The sequence below is a fragment of the Bactrocera neohumeralis genome, chromosome 2, assembly GCF_024586455.1.
Source record: "Bactrocera neohumeralis isolate Rockhampton chromosome 2, APGP_CSIRO_Bneo_wtdbg2-racon-allhic-juicebox.fasta_v2, whole genome shotgun sequence".
NCBI lineage: Eukaryota > Metazoa > Arthropoda > Insecta > Diptera > Tephritidae > Bactrocera > Bactrocera neohumeralis.
Genome location: NC_065919.1, coordinates 8,718,875 through 8,741,945, shown reverse-complemented (window position 1 = coordinate 8,741,945; position 23,071 = coordinate 8,718,875). Strand labels below are relative to the sequence as shown.

General features: G+C 33.5%; 7 protein-coding genes across 13 annotated transcripts; 4 read left to right on the top strand and 3 right to left on the bottom strand.

Annotated features, from left to right (window-relative positions):
* Positions 1 to 4,544: 4,544 nt before the first annotated feature.
* LOC126754842 (dipeptidyl peptidase 9) lies at positions 4,545 to 11,927 on the bottom strand. 6 transcript variants are annotated; one of them, XM_050467143.1, is made up of 12 exons: positions 11,071 to 11,927; positions 9,469 to 10,982; positions 9,167 to 9,386; positions 7,308 to 7,584; positions 6,949 to 7,228; positions 6,516 to 6,678; positions 6,136 to 6,441; positions 5,888 to 6,082; positions 5,507 to 5,818; positions 5,227 to 5,449; positions 4,969 to 5,161; positions 4,545 to 4,891 (listed from the first exon to the last, which is right to left on the bottom strand). In XM_050467143.1, the coding sequence occupies exons 2-12, from the start codon at positions 10,530 to 10,532 to the stop codon at positions 4,690 to 4,692; spliced, it is 3,435 nt and encodes a 1,144-aa protein (XP_050323100.1). In that variant the 5' UTR covers positions 10,533 to 10,982; positions 11,071 to 11,927; the 3' UTR covers positions 4,545 to 4,689. The 6 variants fall into 6 exon arrangements, with proteins under 6 accessions (XP_050323100.1, XP_050323021.1, XP_050323347.1 ...); XM_050467064.1 differs by having other exon boundaries at positions 9,469 to 11,136; positions 11,188 to 11,927; XM_050467390.1 differs by having other exon boundaries at positions 11,630 to 11,927.
* A 362-nt stretch (positions 11,928 to 12,289) lies between these two features.
* On the top strand, positions 12,290 to 13,547 carry LOC126757278 (acylpyruvase FAHD1, mitochondrial). The gene is made up of 3 exons (XM_050471099.1): positions 12,290 to 12,751; positions 12,817 to 12,913; positions 12,972 to 13,547. Exons 1-3 carry the CDS (start codon positions 12,618 to 12,620, stop codon positions 13,461 to 13,463), a joined length of 723 nt encoding a protein of 240 aa, XP_050327056.1. The 5' UTR covers positions 12,290 to 12,617; the 3' UTR covers positions 13,464 to 13,547.
* On the bottom strand, positions 13,529 to 14,793 carry LOC126757633 (uncharacterized). Its single transcript, XM_050471734.1, has 2 exons — positions 14,420 to 14,793; positions 13,529 to 13,805 (listed from the first exon to the last, which is right to left on the bottom strand). The coding sequence occupies exons 1-2, from the start codon at positions 14,692 to 14,694 to the stop codon at positions 13,604 to 13,606; spliced, it is 477 nt and encodes a 158-aa protein (XP_050327691.1). The 5' UTR covers positions 14,695 to 14,793; the 3' UTR covers positions 13,529 to 13,603.
* Positions 14,794 to 14,917: 124 nt separating this feature from the next.
* On the top strand, positions 14,918 to 17,827 carry LOC126756000 (phospholipid phosphatase 5). 2 transcript variants are annotated; one of them, XM_050468894.1, is made up of 6 exons: positions 14,918 to 15,085; positions 15,383 to 15,584; positions 15,954 to 16,369; positions 16,485 to 16,900; positions 16,974 to 17,156; positions 17,260 to 17,450. In XM_050468894.1, exons 2-6 carry the CDS (start codon positions 15,399 to 15,401, stop codon positions 17,262 to 17,264), a joined length of 1,206 nt encoding a protein of 401 aa, XP_050324851.1. In that variant the 5' UTR covers positions 14,918 to 15,085; positions 15,383 to 15,398; the 3' UTR covers positions 17,265 to 17,450. The 2 variants fall into 2 exon arrangements, with proteins under 2 accessions (XP_050324851.1, XP_050324768.1); XM_050468811.1 differs by having other exon boundaries at positions 16,974 to 17,827.
* On the bottom strand, positions 17,430 to 18,909 carry LOC126756938 (RNA-binding protein 42). The gene has a single exon (XM_050470485.1). The coding sequence runs from the start codon at positions 18,794 to 18,796 to the stop codon at positions 17,846 to 17,848; it is 951 nt and encodes a 316-aa protein (XP_050326442.1). The 5' UTR covers positions 18,797 to 18,909; the 3' UTR covers positions 17,430 to 17,845.
* Positions 18,910 to 19,252: 343 nt separating this feature from the next.
* LOC126755368 (mediator of RNA polymerase II transcription subunit 17) lies at positions 19,253 to 21,615 on the top strand. Its single transcript, XM_050467933.1, has 5 exons — positions 19,253 to 19,444; positions 19,500 to 20,250; positions 20,332 to 20,903; positions 20,964 to 21,384; positions 21,449 to 21,615. The coding sequence occupies exons 1-5, from the start codon at positions 19,350 to 19,352 to the stop codon at positions 21,530 to 21,532; spliced, it is 1,923 nt and encodes a 640-aa protein (XP_050323890.1). The 5' UTR covers positions 19,253 to 19,349; the 3' UTR covers positions 21,533 to 21,615.
* A 102-nt stretch (positions 21,616 to 21,717) lies between these two features.
* Positions 21,718 to 23,026, top strand: LOC126757350 (uncharacterized). The gene is made up of 2 exons (XM_050471227.1): positions 21,718 to 22,549; positions 22,652 to 23,026. The coding sequence occupies exons 1-2, from the start codon at positions 22,115 to 22,117 to the stop codon at positions 22,898 to 22,900; spliced, it is 684 nt and encodes a 227-aa protein (XP_050327184.1). The 5' UTR covers positions 21,718 to 22,114; the 3' UTR covers positions 22,901 to 23,026.
* The last annotated feature ends 45 nt before the right edge of the window (positions 23,027 to 23,071 follow it).

Genomic DNA, 23,071 nt, shown 5'->3' with positions numbered 1-23,071 from the left:
ACATGCAACTTATGCTTATTTGGAAGGATATATTCGTCATATAACACATTCAATTTAATGAAAACTCATAAAGCACCTTTCTGCGCATTTCATAAAACTTTTGTATGAAGTACAAAAACAAAGAAAAACGTAGAAATGCAAAACATACATACATATATATAACCAATGGTACTGCAATAATTCGTACAATATTTCTTAATATATGCTATAATGTACATGTATATATGTCCAACACTGTATAATATACATACATACAAATAAACTATACGAATTGCTAATATCTGACAAAGATATCAAAGTATGCGGGAGTAAAAAAGAGGAATCATGAAAAAGTCGTACTAATTGAATTTCATAATAAAGTTGGCACTTCGCGGTTGGTCTAAATATTTGAGCTCGCATGCAGCGTAAATAATCTAGTCACAGTGGAGCTGCTGTTATAAGTACTGGTTTTTTAAGATGGGCGACTCAAGCCTATAGTTTCCAATATTAAGTTGCAATTGCTCTAAAAAGTGTTTGTATGTAAACGATGTATAAAAATATATACAAGGGTACTGTTATAAAACTATTTGACTGCAGTTGTAATCAAGTTTTTATTGTTGTGTTCCTGTAAAATTAACTGTACCTACAAACTGATTTTAAACACTCAATAAAATACGGCCCACAATTAACCCATAATGCTGGCTATAGCCATGAAAAGTACGTTTAGTGAAGCTTAGTTTTGTCATATGGACATACTATATATACAGATGTACATGAATAAAATATAAGCAATAAATATAATACTTTAAATACTCTAATATAAAGCTTTGTTTATTAGTCCAAAGCATACATCTATACGCCAACAAGTTTTCAAGACCATTGTTTTACTTTTCGATTTTTTTTTTATTTGTCAATTATTTATCCTAGCTGAACTCGCTAATATTTTAAGCAGTTCTGTAAAAAGTGTTTTTTCATGCTTTGAGCCGTGCACACCAGCTGTTGCAAATTCCAAGTGTTCATTTATCGCCAATTTACAAAGGACAAAACTGAATGAAGTGTAATCTGCAACCCATTTACATGTATGTATGTACATATGTATATATAATAATTTTTAATTAAGTATACTGAATAGGCACCTACACACACACACATTAAAAGTGTTAAATAAAATATCTATAGTTTAGAATTGGAATGCTAAGATGAATAGCTTAATTTAAATAAAGTAATGCATTGTAATTTTTACAAAAAATAGTAAATAGCTAAAGCAACAGTAACTGTAACAGTAAAAAAATGCTAAAATCTAAAGCATAAACAATAAAACAATAGACGTTTGAAAAGAAGCACCTAAAAGACTGAAATATATACATAGTTCCTTTGTTTTTATTGTATAATGAAAAAATTAATTATTCCAGCTTAGAAAACAGAAAGTGATGACTACATAAAATATAGTAAAAGCAAAGTGGAAAATTAATCAAAATACAACCTTCAACCATTATAATAGACAAAAATCAGCAAACAGCCCGGCACAGCATACATATAGCATAGTATGCTTTGTAAAAAAAATTACAAATTACAAATTATAAAAATAAATACGCACATACATACATATGTATGCAACGCTAAAAAACTAATTTTTTCAAAAAGTGCTCAGGCATTTGTTAAAGTTTCATTATATACGAACGTCTTCATTATGTACTGCTTTGGGAATATATATTTTTTTAAATTTATTATTTTAAGCAACCAAATATCACGGAAATTGTTAAAGCTTAAATTTTTATAAGAATTAGCCAAGTAGGTTAATTATAAATAATGTATGTATGCATAGATATTATCTGCAGAAATAACTAATTATATGCATACGTGTTTGCATACATATGTATATGTACCTATACATATACATATGTATGTATGTTTATTAATAGGTTGCTTGAAGGTAAATGCTACAAAGTATGTGCTAAAGAAATCCAAAAGTTAGTATAATTTTTGATAAGTAAAACAAATTAGCATTCGATTTTTTATATTTACATAATTACTAATCAAATAAAATGAATAACAAACATAATTACAAATGTGCATACAATACCCCCGCTTGGAATATACCGTCTTCTGAAGTAACTTTAAGTAAGGAAAATTAATGTACACTACTAAATTGTAATTATCAATAAATTATATATAAATGAAAAAAAAATAAAGAAAAGTATAATTACCAATATTCGAGTACTATTTCTTTATACCTACCTACACTTTATAATATGTGCAACAATATTGTTAATCGAAAAAGTCATTTCGTATTTTGTCCCTAGATGTCGTTGCAGCCGTATATTTCCAGTGCTACCAATCACATTGTGTCATACCAACAATACTATATGTTGAAAAGTTGAGATTTAAAGTTTCATTTAACAAAAAAACTTGAGTTCGGGGAAGTTGAAAAAAGTTACAGCTGTTCAAAAATGGGTATAAATAATGAAGAAATTCGCTCTATTTTAAAATTTATGTACAAAAAAAGGTGGAATGCCATGCAAGCCACCAATAAAATTTGTGAAGTTTACGGAGACGATGCTGTTTCAGTTCGTGTAGCACAACAATGGTTCGCTCTCTTCCGTTCTAGAAATTTCTAAATTTCGATTTTCACTGATAAAAGTTTTACACTGATGGAATAATGTCTCTAGCGGAAAAATGCCAAAAAGTGGTCCACCAAAATGATACATATTTCTTTATTTATTTATAAGTATAAATATAAAAAAAATAAGTTGAAGTTTGATTAGAAATACGAAAAGACTTTTTCGACAACCCAATATTTGACACTCTCAATAATGATTTGCGCGGTAGTTGAAGGACTGCCCTGGAAAAGCTCTCTTCTTTCTGCTGGCATTCTTACAAAAAGCGTTCGTTAAAACTCCGCTAGTAAAACCTATATTACGTAAGTAAACTAGTCAAGTGTTGGCGACCTACTATCGCCTTAAACATCGCTGGTGCGAAACCGGCTTCAGACCCATAGTCTCTTAGCGAAATTTTTTCATAAAGAGAAACAAATCGACCGGCTCTAATATTCACCAACAATTAGTCAGCCATGCGAATACGTTAAATAAAAACATACTTTTTCACCAACTTTAGGCATTCAATACACGAAATAGCCTTTGTAGAAGTTTATTTATATGCATAAGCAATACAATTGTTGTAATAATCACGAAATTTTAAATATACACTTCTTTATTATTGTTATTATTATTATTTTAATTTAATTATTCAACGTTTCGTCTCTTTTAATAAATACATTATTTTGCGTTTATTATAAACTAGCGACTATTTTTCAAAAATTTCGTAATATAACAGTGAACATAATTAATAATGAATTTATGAATTAGTAAATAAAGTTAATTGGTATTTAATTTATATTTAATATTGCAACATTTTATATTTACATACATTACATTTAAATATTGAGGACAACGACACGTTTAGGACTTTAACATTAATCATTGCGGGCTATAAACAGGCAAGTTCTGCGTTGGAAATTGTCATCAATTTAAAAATCATTTCAACGCAAACAACACAGTTTTTGAAATTGCTTTTTACTTATTCTTATTTATGAGCACAAAATGAACTGATTAGACCTTCTTAATCTTACATTTAACGGTACAAAACGGTATATACTGCTATGAGTTACTCAGTTTAAGGCGTGACGCCTAATTTCGAAATTTCACGTTTATTTCAATGCAATTGAACGCGTTTCAGTAGACCTAGCTGCACTAAAGGTACAAGAATTGTTTTTAGGTTTTATACGATCTACTGCAACACATAAAATCACAAAAATAAAAATTAATACACAATATGTAAGCAATAAATATTAGCAATAGATGACTTTATGCTTTACGTAAACCAAAGACAAAAATAAATAATAATAATAATTATATTTGACCAACTTATGCCAACGTGATTTGAGCACGTATGAAACATTTGAAGGTATATGAAGAGTTTACAAATCTATAGTTCGCAGCACTTTTTATTGGCAGCCATGGGTTCTATTAATTTTTACATCACTCATTTTGCTATTGTGATAAGATTATTCAAATTCTTGCAGCTGACTACAATTAGTTTAAGTAAACGCTTATATTTGCCTTTTTATAATTTAGCTTAAGTATATATATATATATATTGTTCATTAATTTAATTATTACTAATATTCATTTCTGCACACATGACATTTACGTTGCACGCTTCTCGAAACGCCAAGCGATTATATACTGCGCGAATGCATTTTCTGCCGATTTTAATTTAGTGTCGCTGATGCTATAGAAGCTACTATTAATTTCTGGCTGTACAAATCTAGTTATTTAGTGATAAAAGATAGTAAAAAATAAAATTTAAAATCTAAATAGTTTGCTAGAGGTCAGTTGAAATAAAATACACTGCATGCGCTTAACGATTTCCAAAAGTGGAGGATGGCAACAAACATGCATTACTATTATTTGCTGCCAATCATCCGATATTGCCTTTTTAGCGCTGTTTTTTACTATATTGTAGCGATTATACCTCCACATGGTGTTTACGGATGTGGATTCGTATTTCGTTTTTTTTTTTATCGAGATTATCGCTACAAGCCAGTGGCAACTCTTGCAACACAAAAATTATAAGTAGCATTGCTATCGTCATCGTTGTCGTTATTATTATATGCATAGCTAATTGCTAGGTAGCATGGTGTTGGCAATTTCATAAGTTTTGCAGGAATGCCAATAGTTTCGTCTCATAATTTTTGTTGGATTCCAAGTTGCGCAATGAGTGTCTCTCTTCAGGGAATATGTGTAGATCGTATGGTTTGTTTGCACGATTCAAGGCTGATATGAGCTGTGAGGTATGATAGAAGTGAACATTCTCATCGATGAGGCCGTGTATGAGAAGAAGACGATTTTCTCTGCACAATGAAGGTAATATATGATTGTGTAAATGGATTTTTAAGAATTATTTGCATCTTCATTCATTAGAACTTACTCTTCGGGGAAAGCGTCTACGTAATTAAGCACTGAGCCCCCTGAATAGCCGCGTTTATTATTCTGCGGCAAATCCATGTAGCGTTCCGTATAGCCCGTGTCATAATATTCCCAATTTGTAACTGGCGCTCCAGCAATTGCAACCTTGAAGACTTCTGGATACTGCACTAGACCCATTAAACTAAGATAACCACCTATAAAATTTTTTTTATAATATTATATTATAAAATTAAAACGTTTTTTAATATTAATTACGCACCATAGGACCAGCCGTGTATAGCTACACGATTCATATCAATGTAGCCTAACTGATCTGCCAATATTCGTAATGCAGCCACTTGATCGTTCAGCTCCACTTGGCCCATGCGACAACGTATGTGAGTTTCAAATTTAAGTCCACGATGTCGTGACCCACGCGAGTCGATGCAAATGACACAATACCCTTGCGCCGCCAACATATGCATACGCAATTGATGTTTACCCTAAAATGGCGAATATGACTCATTAAAACAACCAAAACTAGAATTTAAGATACCAACTTTGAATGTGTTATTGACAGTTTGCACCTCAGGACCGCCATATACATTGAGCACTGTTGGATATTTAATGCCCAAGTGGAAATTATGTGGTTTAAATACCATTGCATACACGATTTCACCCGACGGTAATTGCGGGCGGAACATTTGCGGACAATATTGTGGTTCAGGTTTGCCACCCTCATGAAGATAGCCCATCAGTGATAATTGTATGCCGTTAACTCCACCATTTTGGCAGGTTTGTGCAACACGCATCACTTTGCAGGAAGGCAAGCGCTGTATGTTGCAATAGACTTGCAACATCAATTGACATGACTACAAAATACCAATAATAAGAATGTATGAATTATTAACTTGATATTGTATGATGAATATCATTATTACCTCATCAAATTCCACCTGATATGAATAGCCCGGTTCGGTTAGCAAACGTATGTGTTCGGGACGTTGCAAACTCACCACATACAAGTGTTTTTCCAGTGGAGTATCACGTAATCCAATGAAATATACCAACTGTTGCGCTTTGTCCACCCAAATGTTTCGATGCAAAACCTCCCATTCGCCGGAGGTAAGGGCTACCTAAAAATGGAATACGTAAACATTTTCCCCATTAAATAATCCGCTATAATTACTTTATTAATAATTCTTGCATGCAACGTCACACTATCGCTGAAATCCGTATGAATATCCATGTTGGCTGATGTGGTAGAAGACGTTGAATTTGTTCGACTATTCATTTCAAAATTGTTCGTATTGCTATGCGCATCTTTATACCCATTCAGTGGGCATGTATTCAGACTAGATGTGACAAGATATAAATGTCTAAAACCAGTCTCCTCAGAGGCCCACAAAAAAGTCACCGTTGTATCGGTTATTTCCAGAAAATAAAGCAAATCGTGCACATTCACCCATGTATCTGATGTTTGAGAGTAAATAACCTACAAAGAATAAGTAATCGAACATTAAAGTTCCCTCAAGTATTCTATGGATTATCATATATCAGGGATTATACCTGTAGAGGTGACACAGCTCTACAATATGGACTCTTCCAGCTGTGGTCTGCTGAACCTGAGGGCGACGACGCCGTGCTGGTATAGGTTTCGCAAAAATTATCCAACGGTATAAGTACCAAATCCAAACGTTGTTGTTTACGGTTCAATCCCTGCATCCAAACGCTATAAAGACAAAATTTTATTATATGTACCATATGTGCACCGGAGAGCTGATTTAACAAGTAATAATAAACCAAGCCATCAAGGAGGGAGCCCAACCAACTATGATATAAGTTTACATACTTATGTTATTTCCTAATTCTCGGGTCAAATTTCATTAAACAAAGGGTTGTAAAAAATTAATTAAAAAATAATTGAATTAACATAAATTTTGAAGTGAAAAATTCGCAACCCTGATTATGCATATTGTGCAACGATTAAAATGATACTCACTAATTTGAATCGGGCGTCCACCCAATGCGCACTATATATTCCAGCCAAGGAAACACCACAGAAAGTGAATACGGTAAATCCTTTATACAAACGTCACTAATTTGCAGCGACTCATTGAGCACGAATTGCACTAATTTTAATTTGGATTTTGCATTGGCTGTGCCGGCCCGTGGAAAACGATATTCTTCTATTTCCCCAGGCGTTGCTTGCGATGATGGAAATGTATACAAGCAAACGTCCGATTCATCCACTTCCTCGTAAACAATGCGATATACACCATCTTGAAAATACGACGTGTTCACAAACATATAAAGCATATACACAAAAATGAGTTTTTTATTATTGGATTACTTTATTACCATTCGAGTGTGGTTGCCACCAATAACCCTGGAAGCGGCTAAACTCCTCAAGCATTATATATGACGGCACACCAGCGCTAAGAGGATCATCTGCAATAGAACGGCGTCCATCGTGTACGAATGTCAAACGCTCTTCATGTCCACTAACCGTATGTGTCACCCATATGTCGCTACCGCTAATGTATGCTATTAAATCAGAATTTTGTGGGCAGATTTGTGGATCTAACGCTGCCCACTGGGGACATGTTCGCAATTGTGTAGGGAAAAGCGGGCTGGTCTGTAAAAAAATACATATATAGAAATCCATTTGATAGAATTATTCTAATCCTTGTATGTACATATTTAGTTTACTTTTATAGTCAGAAATTATAAAATATACATACATATGTAGTATGTAAGTCCAATTTAGAATTTTTTTCAGCGTCATATTGTACATTTTCAACAATTTGAAAAATTTCGCATTTTCTTTCTGCTGATATCGAACCACTAAGTATATACATATGTAGGTATGTCTTTAGCTGCCATACAAACTGATCGATTAAGATCAAGTACGAATTATTTATGTGTGAATGGTATTTTAGCTTCGGTGCAACAAAACTTAACATTTTTTTTGTTTTTATTCAGAGATTAGATTTATTTAATGTGAAACCATGTTTTACTATCTTATATATGTACATGTATGTATGTACATATTTTTGTTATACATGCATACAAAAAACCGGCAAAATTAGAGCTCTATAGGATTTACACCACAACCGAACGAAAAGTATGCGTCGTCTTATCACATCAAGCTAAAGGCCATTGACCAATAACAATTAAAATTAAGATAATATAATTGCTAATTTTAATTGCCCCCTAACAAATATAATAATTAATAACAAAAAAAAAAGAAAAAACAAATTGCATTATGAAGCAGTGTGATCAAAATTAAAAGTCAGTAATAAAACTAATCCCTTTTACATTTTACCCATTCATTCTCCTTAGAAAAATGGAAAAAATAAAGCATCATTTTCAGACATTTGTTTCTTTAAGATAGGAAAAGCACACATATTTTTTACTATTAAGTTTTACTATTCCGTTCTAAAAAATTCAAACACTTTGAACTAACTTCTTATCTTCTCACTTAGAAGTAACTATTATCTTCCATTCTCATTCTTACTCATTTGAAAAATGAATTATCATAATATAAAAATAATCATAAAATTAAAATTTATGAACAAATCACATTTCTGAACACTTAATTGCAATTTTATTGATTTAAATTGAAAGCATTAATTCAAACTGAAATCAAAGTTAACCTTTAATTGCAAAAATAATAATTAAATGTAAATATTTACAACCTATACTTAATTGAACCTGTCTTATCAAATTTTACATCAGATTTCGAATCTCAGGTTTTCTAAGTCTGATGTCATTCATAACTTCAAAATTACCGCACAGGTCGTTTTGAAATTTTGAATACTATTTCTACACATAATTTACGCGGCAACGCTGTAGACTTATTCCTAAATATTATTACTTTTCAATAACAAATTAATAGATTTTTTCGTAAATATCGAGTTTTTTCCTTCAGTGTTCCCAAAAAGTCAAAAATTTAAATTCCAAATTATAAGCTGTACCGCAATTTAATTTTTTCCCCGAGACGCTTAGAGTAATTGCTGTCATTGTAATAATAAAAATTGGCCTTATTTTAACATTTATAGGATGATACGCTGAAATCTGCCTAATTAAATACTATAGAGAAATAATATTATCCAAAGAAAGAAAAAAAATTATTACATTTCATAAAATAATTATTTTACACAGAAGACTTTTACATTCAATTTCAGATTTATTTTAAAAGTGGTATTTGTACTTACATTATATCCAGTATCGAGGCATTGATATAGATCACTAAAGCAAGGAAAAACTATTTTTCCGCTTGGTTTGTGTAACTCGTACGAAGTAATGCCCCACGTTGAGAGTCGTTTCCGTTCCTGCAGTAGCTGAAATTCTCTTGACCATAGATTAACTCCTCCGCTAGCAGCCGTAGCAGCGACACTTGACATTGGCTGTTGTAATACTACCTTCCATTGAAGTCTAATATAAATATATTAAAAAATATGGTATCAATCATATAAAGAAATATATGTATATATGTACATATGAAGCTTTGGCAAACCTTTTGTTTGAACTATATCTGAGGAAAGAAGAATTCAATATGGGAGACGAAGCGTGTGAAGAAGTTGGTGACGGCAAGCGATTTGTTACAACATTCCCAAGGGAATCAGATACGTTATCTGATCCACCATCTGTAACTGATGCAATGTTGTTACAAGCTTTAACGCTATCAATACTATCATTTATATCAGTTAGGGGTGGACTACTTTGCAAAATAGTTTCTTCTGCTGCATTCATATTAATATCTGCATAAAGGAGTGTTGGCTCCCAGGCGTTAGGTGGTGTACTCAGAAAGTAGCATCGCACCCGACCGTCAGATAAGGTACGGAACTGTATATTAGATGGCATCATGCTGGATAAATTGACTAACTGTTTGCGCATATCATTAACAATGGATTTAATCTCTGACCATGTCTTTTTAGGTGTTGGCGCCGGTACATGACGGTCATCATCTTCGTCGTCATCCTCACAATCATCATCATCATATAAGCCCTCCATGTTAGGAGGCGTTCCGCTTGTTGGTGAGCTAAGATGATTTGAAAGGGCTGATGCAGCAGCTACAACAACAGCTGCAGCTTCAGCGGTAGTCGCTTGAGCTGCAGCAGCAACCGTAGAAATTGGCGATGTCAGGGAGTTGAAAGCAAGTCCTAAAGAAGAGTAGAAGGCATTTGCGGTGTTACCCAGAGAACTTATACTACTAGGGGTGCTAACAGTGTTCTGAGTACGATCGCCCGATACACGTGAAGTAAATCCATCTAATAGATTCGCTAATGATGATGTTGTGGTTATCCGTTCCAATGATGAAGATTGAGTTGATAACTGTGTTAATGTATTAATTGGTATTACCGCACCAGAACTTGCCATAATTGCAACACTAGCACTACCAACACTTCTATTTGCATTTACAATTCCGGCATTATTGCTGATATTGTTATGATTGGTTAAAATCGCGCTGGTTCCACCACTGATACTACTACTCAATGGCGAAGCATTGGCTGCGGATGTGGTCGTTGTAGTTGGTGCTGGTTTTAAACGATTTCGCTGCTGTGTCAAAGATGTGTCCATCTTAACTTAAATGATATTGTTATTAAAAATCTTCAAATTTATTGGTCAAGAACCATTAGCATTACGGTCTTTGTTTCAAGTTTTATTAATTTTCACAATTCGTAATATTAAAATTATGTATGTATATATTTTATATGGCAATTTAAAAGACTTGAGTATTTTTAATCACTATTTAGTAAGTTATTGTTATTATTTTTGGTACTCAGTTGTGTTAATTGTTTTATTGATCAACTTGTAATGTGCGAATTATCTTTTTATTTTCAAAGTTACACTCTTTACTCTTTGTTCCAATTTGCATTTTTAGCATTCAGTAAACAACCAATCATATATACAGACTATCTTAATTTTTTTAATAATGTTGCAAACGTTTTATTTTGTTTATTATAATTCTTTGAATTTTAATTTGATTTAACTTTCTCATTTCTCAGCCTTTCGAATTTTTGTAATTTGCTGCATACAAATAAAACAACAAACAATATAAAGCACTGTGTACACGTTAATTTTAACTTGATGTGTGAGCACTGAAGTTTTTTATTACATATGCATAATTTAGGCCTCTCGATTTCTCTTTTGCTATATTTTGGAAGGAGACATGAAAACGAAACTGCAAACACTTTATATCACTAATTAAACTTAATTTTATGTAATTATTTACATCTTTTAAAACACATTTGTTAAAGCAATAGCTGAAAAAATTACTGGCTATTCCTATAAATTTATTATGTCTAATTGGAGTATGACTATGCAATTTGGTTTCGCCTTTACTGTTGCCCGCCCTACTCCAAATACTAGAAACTTTGCCAAGTCATTTATTTTATAAAGTTCGACGCTACCTCTTCTGCGAGATGCGTTCTGTGCATTCTGGTGCGTTATATTGTTATTTTCACCGCTGCTCTTATTCCGTCCATACACTCCATTGTCACATTGACAGTTGGTCTTGTTTTGGTGTTAAATTTCTTTACTACTGACAGTTGCGCTGCTACTATTCCAATAAGTAAAAAAAAAACAGAAATCCAACAAGCGACCAACAAATATATTCAACACATAAATTTCAACTTTAAAACTAAAATTTCAGCAGAATTGAAGAACTTCCACACCTCATTAAACCCTCAATCATCCATCCAGCAGCTCGACAATGCCCTCAAAAATTTCCAGTACCAAAATCTTTACACATATTTGGATGCTTATGTATAACAACCAAAACGCTGAAAGGTCTTACTACGTAAACATATCAAATGAAATTCAATTTGCTCTATTCGTTTTAACGCACTAATATTTCATCCTCAATCTATTTAAATTAAAGTTTTTCGATTTTTGTAATACTAAATATATCCACAATGAATAAATTGCGTATTTCCAGTTGTTTTTCACTACAATTGCCAGATTCTTATAACTTTTATTGACATTTTACTAACAGTTCTTCTTCTTCATACTGCAACAAATCACATGAACGTATTTCGTCATCTGAAATACAATATTGGACCTGAAGCACAATATTTTAGCAAAGCTAAACATTTTGGTGACACAATATATGAAGACTAGTTGTTGATAAGGATGTTATTTTGCCGCAAATATAGTTGGAAGTGTAAATCCGTTTTATTGTATTCTCATATACAACTATATGCTAATGATTTAGGTTTATCACAGTTCTCATCTGACTGTCATAGGGAGCACGTAAAAACCAATGTGGTATACGTCATGGTAAAAGAACGTTTAAAGTCCGTTTCGCCACTTATCACGTAGAGAGCATAATACAAACAGATGTTTGTTATCACTGCTAATAAACGAAAACAGCTGTTAGTACTGTTACTTTCTCAAAATCATTATCAAGAGATTAAATAAGTGATTATTTATAAATATCAATGTATGTACATTGTCTTCCTCAACTCTTAACTTAGGTCACAAGTGACTATTATTATCAAGCAAAAGAGCGAATGTTGGCTCTCGCTTAGTTCCAGAGATTGTCTCATAACATTTGCGCTGCTTGCTGCTCCCAACACAAAGTTTTGTGCGCACAAAACTTAAGTATATTAATTGAATTCAACATTGAATTGACGCAACATATATTAATTAGATCATTGAAAGATGAATTTAGTTAGTTCATTTCGTGTTACCGCTGGTATAGCATATCAAAAAATGGCATTATCTTCAAGCGCATCCGAAAATTATGACTTTGTTAGGAAAGGTAGAAAAATTCTTGGTGCAGCACTTAATTATATGTGCGTGAAATATATTTATACTACATACATATGTATGTAGATAATACTAATTGAATTCTTTTCAGGGATATTGTACGCTCCCGAAACGTTGCGGTGCCAGCAGAACCACTTTTATTCCTTAAACCAACAACATCCTACATAACCGAAGGCAATCCAATTGTTGTATGTCCAATATATTTCTAGTGGTGTATATTTTGTATATTATAAATATTCCTTTCAGATTCCCAAAGTGTTTACAAAAGTCGCACATGAGGTTGAGTTAGGCGTCATAATTGGAAAACAATGTAAAAATGTCAAAAAAGAAGAAGCGTTCAACTACATAAGTGGTTATTGCCTAGCACTTGATATGACTGCGCAATGTAATTTAGGATTAGCACGACAAAATGGTCATCCATGGAGCTTAGGTAAAGGTTTTGACACTTCAACTCCTGTTTCAGGATTTATATCTGCGAACGACATCAAAAATCCTCATAAGGTTTCACTATGGTTAAAAGTGAATGGACAGCTACGTCAGCAAGGCAATACTGAAGATCTAATTTTTAAAGTAGACGATCTTATAGCTTACTCTTCAAAGTATATGACGCTTGAACCAAACGATCTTATTCTCACCGGCACACCAGACGGTGCGTTGCCTGTAAAAGCTGGTGACGTAATTGAGGCTGGTATTGGTGATAACTTAAGGATTATGTTTGAGGTTAAAGACGAAGTTTAGAAATCACGTTATCGCTAGTAAGAAATTTATAACCAAATCTATACAAAAAACATAACAACATACACTCTAATTTAAAGGAATATATTTGATTAGCTTATCATTTTATGTTATTATAAGTAAGTTGTTAGGGGAAGTAAAATTCATATTGCTTTGCAATGCTGTTTAAGTCTATCAATATGTTCCATTACTGCAAGAAGTTCTCGTTGCACATTCGCGCTTTCCATTACTAATTCTAAACATTTTTTGAAGTGATCAGATGCGGTTCGCAAACTACTGGGTGGTAGTAAAGTGAACCAATGCATTGGATCGACGTATTCTTTATCCTTATCGACGATACGTCTCCTGTAAGTTAAAATAAAATATAATTATTGAATCTAATATTATTTTTCAGGTAAAATATTTTGAAAAAAAAATTAGAAAATATGTTAACTTCGGTTGCAACCAAGCTATATTGAGATTTAAAACTAAAATATCGTAGTTTCCATATAAGAACTTAATTTTGTTCAGTTGTTGTTATTGTTCGGGTAAAAGTCCGGGTGTACTCTGGTTACATAGACACGACTGTAATGGTTATGATAGTTTATTAGGCCGATCTGCATAATTTGTTCGAAGATTGTACTGTTGGTGTGGACAATAATTCAACGCAAATTATACATGAACTTGATTTTGATCATTCAGTTTGTATGACAGCTATATGCCATAGTGTTCCGATATCGGCGGGTTCGACAAATGAGCAGCTTTTTGGGGGGACGTTTTCAAAACTTTCGATCCATATCTCAAATATATATATATTCACGATCAGCGTGATGGTAATTTCGCAACGTCTGTATGTCCTTGTATACGCAAATTAATCCATAAGTTTCTCTGAGATATCGAATAGACACCCTTCTAAGTGTAACAAACTTCGTGGCAAACTTAATATGCCACATTCAGGGTACTTGGTATTGGACACTTACATCAGAATGTACTCCACACTTGATATTTTTGTGTCATTTTTTTGCTCCTCCGATACACAAAGTGCATTAAATGTATTACTATTTTCGGTCGGAATTTGTGCCGAACTAATAGTTTGGGATCCTTGAAGGTACCGTGTTTTGGCTAACATCAACTGTCCACTGTTCATTAATCTTTCAATATTCACTCTGCTCGTTGCGTATTGCTCTACCAAATCCAACATTTCCAAGTATAGCAGGTCAAGTAAATTTCCAATTTCTTCTTTCTTCGAAGACATTTTTTAGTTAATTATTTATTAAGACGAATTTAATTTGTTGATTCGAAAAACTTAGCAATCAGACTTTTATTTCTAATGAAAATATTCCTATTTATCAGAAAATCATATGACTGCAAGTTGCTATCGATTTTTCTACCATTTACCGATAAATAACACTCTATTGTGACCTGGTTATTTTATTCCTGCCCATGTGTTGATAACAATTATGTACAATGGTATATATTTATTAAATACTTACGTTAAGCAGTTGAAGCACAATTTGTTGACATTAGAACTTTTTGAGTGGACAATGTTTATATAGAAAAGAATATTAAAAGTAAAAAGAGATATTACGCCCGTTATTTACAGTTTGTTTGTTGGTACAATGGAAATTTTAAAGTTATAGGAGAAGGTAGGAATCGATGCTAAATACGTACATTTGATGTATGATTTGATAACTTGAATAGGAGATATAAAATTATTACTGAAGTATAGTAGTAGTATTATTTAATTATACTGATACTATAATTATTTAAGTATTCGTTATAAATAATAGCAATAGTGCTCGTCAAATTTAGAGAGCTGGCTGTAAAGTAAAAGTAATGGTGATGGAGCAGTTTGTGTCAGTAAAGATTAGATATTATAAACTGAGTGACTTAACTGAATATTAAGTGGGGTCTATATATTCATAAATGATTTTATTTGACAGTCAAAAGTGTTTGAAAATGGATAGCGAAATAAAAAGTCCTGACTTACGTTCGAGTTCCTCTTCAGAAACCGAGTTGCGCAAACGTACTCAAACGCTGGCAAATCAGTCTAAACATTTTCATCTTAAGACAGATACTATTGAATACAAGGAAAGACAATATCAACAACGAAATGGTCGCAAGGAAAACGAATTTTATCTGATGGTATGTGGTACCCTTTATATATATTTCACATAAAATTGATTTACTAAATTTTAACTTTAAATTATAATGATAGTACATGTAAAAATAACAATTGATCTTTCACTTTCACCTTATGCCAAAGATCAATGAGAGCAATTGTAATAGTAGTAGATGTAACAATAACCATTGATCTTTCACTTTCACCTTACGCCAAAGATCAATAAGAACAATTGTCAAATACAAATATGTACATACGTATTAATTCGTAATAATTTCGAATATTAATATTGGCATATCACAGCACAAATATTTTTTATCTCTCTACTAATAATACATGTAAGGTTAAATTTTCTTCATTTTTTTAACTTTATTATTAACCACCTGTTTCAGTTCCCTTCTGCCCATAAAACATCTTATCAGCTTACTCCAACGCCTCCGATAAAAACACCAACCACAATTACGTCAGCAGAAACGACAAGTAAAATAGCCGAAGTATTAATGAACTCAAATCTGAATGTTGGTATCACTATGAATCGCCGTTTCAGTGAAAGTTCTGCAGATGAATTGCACAGAAGCGAAAAATCAACTAAGCGAGCTACTTTAAATAAAATCATGGACTATAAGAATTTGGATAATACTAATAACACCAATGCTCAGCTCTATAATAGAGGAAAATGTCCGCGATTCTCTAACAATGACGATGATGATGGGGTGGGCTGTTGTTGTTTTGATGGGGGCAAGGGAAAAAAACGCTTAAGTGACGCTATCGATATCGGAATACGTGTTATGCTAGTATTTATTTTTATGTAAGTACTATTCTCATGAAAAATAATCAAAATATGATTTTTTAGTACCACTTATTGATTTAGAAGTTTTTTCCCAAAACACAAACAATCTATTAGCTAAATATTTCTCTTTAAGAACGCTGGAAACAACAAAGCCATTCAAACGAAGAGTTCATCCTGAAGAGATGTGGTTGTACAAAAATCCTCGCACCCCAGATATAGTTTCAGCTCAGACACTAATATTATCTGTGATATTTGGTCCATTATTTGTAACCATGTTCCATTTGTGGCTGACGGGAGATCGGCGTGATTTTCGCGCAGCAAGCTGGGTTTGGACTTTAGCGCTTGGATTAAACGGTTTTGCAACAAGTCTGTTGAAAATAACAGTCGGGCGTCATAGACCTGATTTCTTTTACCGCTGCTTTCCTAATGGCATTGTAGTAATCAACAACGTCACCGATTCAAATGGTTCGCTGGACTATTATAATTGCACAGGTGACTTACGCGAAATAAGTGAGGGTCGTAAGAGTTTCCCCAGCGGTCATGCTTCATGTCAGTGTTAACCTGCAAATCCTTTCTAAGCGCATGTACACATTTCTCTAACGTATCTTTTTTATTATTACAGTTTCTTTTGTTGGTTTAGGCTTCATCGCTATTTATGTAGCCGCCAAATTACATGCAATGAGTGCTCGTGGTCGCGGTCAATCCTGGCGTTTATGCGTTTCAATTTTGCCGTTGATTTTAGCAGCTTTGATAGCAGTTAGTAGAACTTGCGATTATCATCACCATTGGGAGGATGTTGTTGCCGGTAGTTTAATTGGATTATTTTGTACTTATACAGTTTATAGACAATATTATCCTTCGGTATACTCAATTCATTGTCATCGCCCCTATTTACGAACATGTGAAAGACTAACACATAATTATAATCAGTTGAATCCACAATCAAAGACACCTGAGTATTTATCTTCAAATGAAAATATCAGCGAAGTGAACGATCGTGCCGATGATGAACGCCGCCCACTTATTTGAATCTAACAGTAGCAATTTTAGTTACGAATAGAACAATTAACAATATAAATCTCGTAAATGTATGAAAATACGTATATGTAAATATTTATTTATTTCAATAGGAAATATGTGCTAGATATTCCGAAAATGTGTATTTTAATTTAGCAAATGTTTTAATTATATTCAATGTTTTAACTTAAATAATTTTAATTATTGTTATACAAAATTTAAGTCACACATATTTATTAGTGGATGTTTGGTCAAACTTTTTCTGTTGTTAAAAACAAAAGCAAAATGTCTTTCAAGTTTTAAGCTGCTTTTAGATTAATGATTCTTAATCTAAATATCCTTTTACACTGCGGTAATTCCAGGAAGTTTACTATTATTTGATTGACACAAAAATAATTTACAAATGAACGCGTTTTGTATTTAAAATTTAAGTAAACATAATTTATTCACATAAGCGTATCATTATACTTGAAAAAATTATGAATTGAAGGATTGTAACAGCTGCTGTTTTTCACGTTCCTTCTTTTTGACTATGTCCAAACTGCGTTGCTTCCATGTACTTTTACGTAGTTTTATTGGTCTACTTCCGACATAACGACCATCCATTTCTTTCATCGCACGTATAAAATCTGCTGGCTCTCGAAAACTTACAAAGCCGAAACCCTTGCTTTTTCCAGTTCGTTTATCACGGATAACACGTGCTCGTTGAAAAGACGGATACTTATTAAATGTTCGGGTTAAAACTTCGTCATTTACATCATTACCCAAATCACCACAAAATATGCGAAAATCATCATCAGGCCAATCTGCTAATGAGGAGTCCTCCCAGACTGTTCCGCCCGCTACTCGTATAGTCTTACGATCCTTCTTTTTCCTCTCTGTTGTTTGAAATGATTGCAAAGCTGATGAGGCTCTTGCAGCTTTAATTGCTTCCTCTGCAATAGGATTTGGACCAGATTTCTCAGCTTTTAGCTTTTTTAATTTTTGAGTAACATCAAATTGTATGGCATTTATGTCGATATGCGGTGTAGCAGGAACATTCACCGATTGTCTACTTTGGTATAATTTTGGAGCACTACTAACCACAACAGGCGTCGCTGTAATAGCAGTAGGTGACGGTGCTACAGCTTTCAATTGCCCACCAGTATTATTCACTTGAGTAGGTACAAAAGTGGACATAAATGTTGGTGGTGGAATCACTGGCGGGGCTACAGTTACACGTGGAGTAACTTGCACCGTCGAAGATATTGTTGTCGCTTGCGGGTGCTGTTGCAACTTTTGCTGAACCTGGTTGTACGTGTTTGCTGCAATTATGGGCCTTACTTGGGAAGGAACGAATAAATTTCTTGCAGGCTGAGAAGTTTGTTTAGATATTTCCGCCTCAAATCGCGAAAGCTCATCCTCAATATATCTACGTTTCGTAGCCATTTTGTTAATTGTTTACAGAAAAAAACAAATTACTTTTATAAAATCATATAACTCCTCTATATCAACAAAATAATTGACAGCTAGTACACTGAGCAAATAATAATGCAAACTTGAACTAGCATAACCATGCAGCAGAGAACGCAAATTATAAGATATACGTTCTGTACATGCAGTACAGAACAGTGTTGTAGAACAGTCAATAGCAATATCAGTAATGTAATTTTCAAAAATTATCGATAGTCTTGAAAAGCAAATTACTTGCAATTCTGTATATCACATTGATAAATTTTTTTAATTTTCACTCATATTTTGAAAAACAAAAAATTAAAAAAGGTAAGTTTTGAAATAATCTTATAAACTATTGTTTTAGCTGCACCAATCGATTATATAGTCTTCAGTTAAAATTTACGATTAATTTTAAGCTCTTCATTACATGGTAACTTCTCTGACGACAGCGATTGTGAACTGTTTAATATTAAAGAAGAAAAGTTCTTTGGTATTTATATCAGGACGCTATTTTTTGTATTTTGTGGATAGAAAAGTTATATTTGCAATGAATATAACAAACGGCGTAAACGTTTCTGTGGAAACAACATGTGAAAATCAAATTCAGGAAATAACATACGATGGCACGGAAATCTACCAACCGTGAGTGCGTTCAAAAATCTTAACAAAATGTAATAACTATTATTTTTTTCAATAGACCTCCAACTTTATCCGAAACACTAACCCGCTGTGCTGCTCGAATAGATTTTAGTAAAACATCTTTAGATGACCTAAAGAAGGAGGATAAATCCGTTGAAGATGACGTTAAAGATTCATCTCAGTTTCAACCAAGTCTGTGGCCATGGGACTCGGTACGCAATAAGCTCAATGATGCTTTAACAGAAATTTGCGTACTTTCTGACGTAATTTCAATAGCTAAGGATAAACGTTATTTAGTTTTGGACCCAGTACCAGAAGATCCTGATGAGATAAAACCTATAGTGCAAGTTTATAGTCGAAAAAAAGCTTTGGGTCAAGCAGCACAGGTTCTTTTGAGTGGTGCAGAAAGACTGAGGAACTCGCACAGCGAACAACGTAACCGTAATGTGACAGACTTTCATATCGAATTATTACGATTACGACAGAATTGGCGACTAAAAAAAGTTTCAAATGCGATTATTGGTGACTTAAGTTATCGCACAGCTGGATCGAAATATGGAATGAGTGGTACATTTGAAGTGACTAAGGCGGAAGATTTAGCTGACGAGGAAGCGGCATCAGGTACCGCTGGTAGTGGAAATAATGGCTTACCAACCCAATCGCCGAAAACTACATCCTCATTGCGCGTGATCGTACCAGCAGAGTTACAAGGAGTAGCATATATAAAAGTTATAACTCAGAAAGACCAGGAAGATTTATGCACGGCCAATGTTAATTTAATGGGTCATGGACCCAATATAACACAACAGGTAAGATTTCGAATCACAATTTTGTTTACTTTTGAAAAAATTTCGTTATTTGCATGCTTCGTTAAAAAAAATAATTATTAGGCCGGTGTTTGGCAGAAGACCTTGGAATTCGCACAGAATGTACTTTTTTGTAAGGAACTTTTCAGTCAACTTGCTCGAGAAGCAATTCAATTACAGGCTCCAATACCACATGTTGTTATTGGTAATCAAATCCGTGCAACTTTATTGCCGGGCATTCAGCTTATTATTTCCCTTTGTCATTCTACAACTTTCGATTCGAGTCAACCTGGACCTATTAACGATCATGATCATGTACTTGAACACTCATTACATCAACTTTTACGTGAAGTGCATCACAAGAATTCACATCATCCCTTTCCTCACCCTACCAGCGGACCATTGGGGCCCAGTAAGAAGCGTATGCTTGCTGGCCCGAAAGCGGCAGACCGTGAAAGTTTACTAGAGATGACAAAATCGCAGACAATACTAGAACAAATAATTGCCCAAGCTCAGCATATATTTATGCGGAAGCGCACACAATACGTTTTGGACACTTTGGCTAGAGATGTGAAGGACCCTCAGATCGTGTCGCATTGGAATGCGATGAACAGTCCTATAATGTCGTGTGTGAAAATTAATATTGTAACACATGGGTAAATAATAATTTGCCTAATTTTGATAAAAACGTATATATACAATAAAATTTTTCACAGATACGACACAATAAATCGGACGTCGTTAGTAATACACGTCAAAGAGCGATCTCTCAAATGCATTTGCCGTGATGGCCGTGTAATGCATCTTTCATATGAACCGCAAGAGTTGCGCGATCTCATCTTGTGTCAGATCAATTCACATCAAATATCGTGTCTCCTGAATTTGGCTCGATGTATGGCTTGGACGGTATTATCGAACAGTAACAATCTCGGAATTGGTAAGGTTGAACCACTAGGCAATGCCAGCTCATGTTTGTTGGCGTCACCAAATGGAGATCGCATGATTGCGGTTCAAATACGTTGCGACCCGCAAATCGATGTTAAAGTTTATATTGCTCGTAGTCCACGTCCAGATTTTATACCCAATCCTCTGGTACCAGAAAAATTCTGGGAAAATTTGGGTGGACATTTTAAAGAAGTAAGTTATTCATTTTACATATTGTAGATTGTATATAAGTGATATTTTTTAACCATTTACTTAGGTCCGCTTTGATAAAATCGAAGGCAAAAGTTTCCTCAATAAAATGGAGTTTTTAATGGCAGCTCTTACTAGTAATTCAGTCTAAAACAGTTTGTAGAGTATTGTAAAAAGGGACTAGTTAAAGTTTGAACGTAAAATAAAATAAATTCCATTGAATATTTATGAAAATCATATTTTTATTAAGATTAACAGTAGAATAATTGGAAAGAAAATATGTACAATATTTTCCATTATAAAAAAATTTTGCTAATATGGACAAACATTGTACGTTACCAAGGCAAACAAATAATTCACTACACCCACACAAATATGCTTTTTTTTGTAATAATACTGCTATAGGAGTTTCCGAAAGTACTCAGGATAGCTTATATGTTAGCAGTTATACATCAGAATATCAACAAAGTTCAAGGGGTAAGCGCTGTTAAGCGTATATACACACATACATATTTTTCTTAACTTCATTTTCGCATAACAAACATTTCGGTCTTCGCACAGTGAATAACCATTAGCAAAATCACTCACGCTGCTAACTAACAAATTTTTGGCAATATTTTATACTTTTACCACACACTGAACGCCAAAAGACAAGTAGATAAATCAATATAAAATAAAAAGTATGCAAGGAAGAAATAATATTATATAAAATAAATACAAATAATTTTATTGGATGGCACCTTGGAATTGGAGAAACCCTTGTACATCAGCAGTATCCGACAGTGATGAATCTTCACAAACACCACCCTCTACTCGAAAACTTGCAAAAAATGAAAACTTCATAAGTGCTTTTCGAACTAAAAATATTGAAAAATCTGGATGCGCTCAAACTAACACCGACAACAGCAGTAATCAAAATCAACAAATAAAGGAAACAAAATCTACAACACCTGTTCTATTTTCCACTAATCGGGGATTGTATTTACGTGTTCCTAAGTCCATGTCTAAATCGTGTGTAGCCAATAACAATGAATGTTTACACGAAAATGCAACTGGTACTCCAACAACCGACATAACAGATGCCACTTTGCCAACTTATGGTCGGTTTGACTTATCATTGCCCTCCACTAGTGGCGACGAAATAAGTTTTTGTGATTTGGAGCGTTGGGTGAGTAAAAAAAGTTGATAGATACGTATTTATAAATACATACTTGTGTGTAAAAGTATAACTATGTGATTTTATGTTTATACTGCGTTTTTTTTTTTTAAGAGTACAAATCGTGCCAACACTATCTGCCTGGAGGATACGTTCATAGTGACGCGACACAACGATAGTTTGCCCGATCTAATTGAACTGCCGGCGAATAATAACAATATTTTTACCAATAAAATTCAACGCAGTGGAAGCATATTTTGTGTACCGAGCGGCAGCCGGCACGCCCTATTAATGCCACATAGAAACGTCCGCCAACGAAGCACAAGTATTCAAAGTACTTTTGAACGTTTCGGGGTACATTAAGTATTTATCGAAAGTAGTAAAAAGTAGAATGTTCTATAAAACATATTTTATTTCTTATATTTGTATATTACGACGAAATTTGTAAATAAAACTTTAATTTTTGCACACGTTGTGTTCAAAATTAAATTGTGTTATCATAAAATCAAAGTAGTGTTGCAGTGCTACAACAGC

What these genes read in the sequence shown, in the direction of transcription:
- LOC126754842 (XM_050467143.1), bottom strand. Translation starts at nt 10,532, where the DNA reads ATGGACACATCTTTGACACAGCAGCGAAATCGTTTAAAACCAGCACCA. An exon ending in ATGCAAGAATTATTAATAAA is followed by an intron (nt 6,083 to 6,135) that starts GTAATTATAGCG and finishes TTCCATTTTTAG; the next exon opens with GTAGCCCTTACCTCCGGCGA. An exon ending in TATACACGGCTGGTCCTATG is followed by an intron (nt 5,162 to 5,226) that starts GTGCGTAATTAA and finishes AAAATTTTATAG; the next exon opens with GTGGTTATCTTAGTTTAATG.
- LOC126757278 (XM_050471099.1), top strand. Translation starts at nt 12,618, where the DNA reads ATGAATTTAGTTAGTTCATTTCGTGTTACCGCTGGTATAGCATATCAA. An exon ending in GGTGCAGCACTTAATTATAT is followed by an intron (nt 12,752 to 12,816) that starts GTGCGTGAAATA and finishes AATTCTTTTCAG; the next exon opens with GGATATTGTACGCTCCCGAA. An exon ending in CCGAAGGCAATCCAATTGTT is followed by an intron (nt 12,914 to 12,971) that starts GTATGTCCAATA and finishes TATTCCTTTCAG; the next exon opens with ATTCCCAAAGTGTTTACAAA.
- LOC126757633 (XM_050471734.1), bottom strand. Translation starts at nt 14,694, where the DNA reads ATGTCTTCGAAGAAAGAAGAAATTGGAAATTTACTTGACCTGCTATAC. An exon ending in AGTGTGGAGTACATTCTGAT is followed by an intron (nt 13,806 to 14,419) that starts GTAAGTGTCCAA and finishes TTTAACTTACAG; the next exon opens with GAGACGTATCGTCGATAAGG.
- LOC126756000 (XM_050468811.1), top strand. Translation starts at nt 15,399, where the DNA reads ATGGATAGCGAAATAAAAAGTCCTGACTTACGTTCGAGTTCCTCTTCA. An exon ending in AAAACGAATTTTATCTGATG is followed by an intron (nt 15,585 to 15,953) that starts GTATGTGGTACC and finishes CACCTGTTTCAG; the next exon opens with TTCCCTTCTGCCCATAAAAC. An exon ending in CCCCAGCGGTCATGCTTCAT is followed by an intron (nt 16,901 to 16,973) that starts GTCAGTGTTAAC and finishes TTATTATTACAG; the next exon opens with TTTCTTTTGTTGGTTTAGGC.
- LOC126756938 (XM_050470485.1), bottom strand. Translation starts at nt 18,796, where the DNA reads ATGGCTACGAAACGTAGATATATTGAGGATGAGCTTTCGCGATTTGAG.
- LOC126755368 (XM_050467933.1), top strand. Translation starts at nt 19,350, where the DNA reads ATGAATATAACAAACGGCGTAAACGTTTCTGTGGAAACAACATGTGAA. An exon ending in GACCCAATATAACACAACAG is followed by an intron (nt 20,251 to 20,331) that starts GTAAGATTTCGA and finishes AATAATTATTAG; the next exon opens with GCCGGTGTTTGGCAGAAGAC. An exon ending in ATTAATATTGTAACACATGG is followed by an intron (nt 20,904 to 20,963) that starts GTAAATAATAAT and finishes AATTTTTCACAG; the next exon opens with ATACGACACAATAAATCGGA.
- LOC126757350 (XM_050471227.1), top strand. Translation starts at nt 22,115, where the DNA reads ATGGCACCTTGGAATTGGAGAAACCCTTGTACATCAGCAGTATCCGAC. An exon ending in TTTGTGATTTGGAGCGTTGG is followed by an intron (nt 22,550 to 22,651) that starts GTGAGTAAAAAA and finishes TTTTTTTTTAAG; the next exon opens with AGTACAAATCGTGCCAACAC.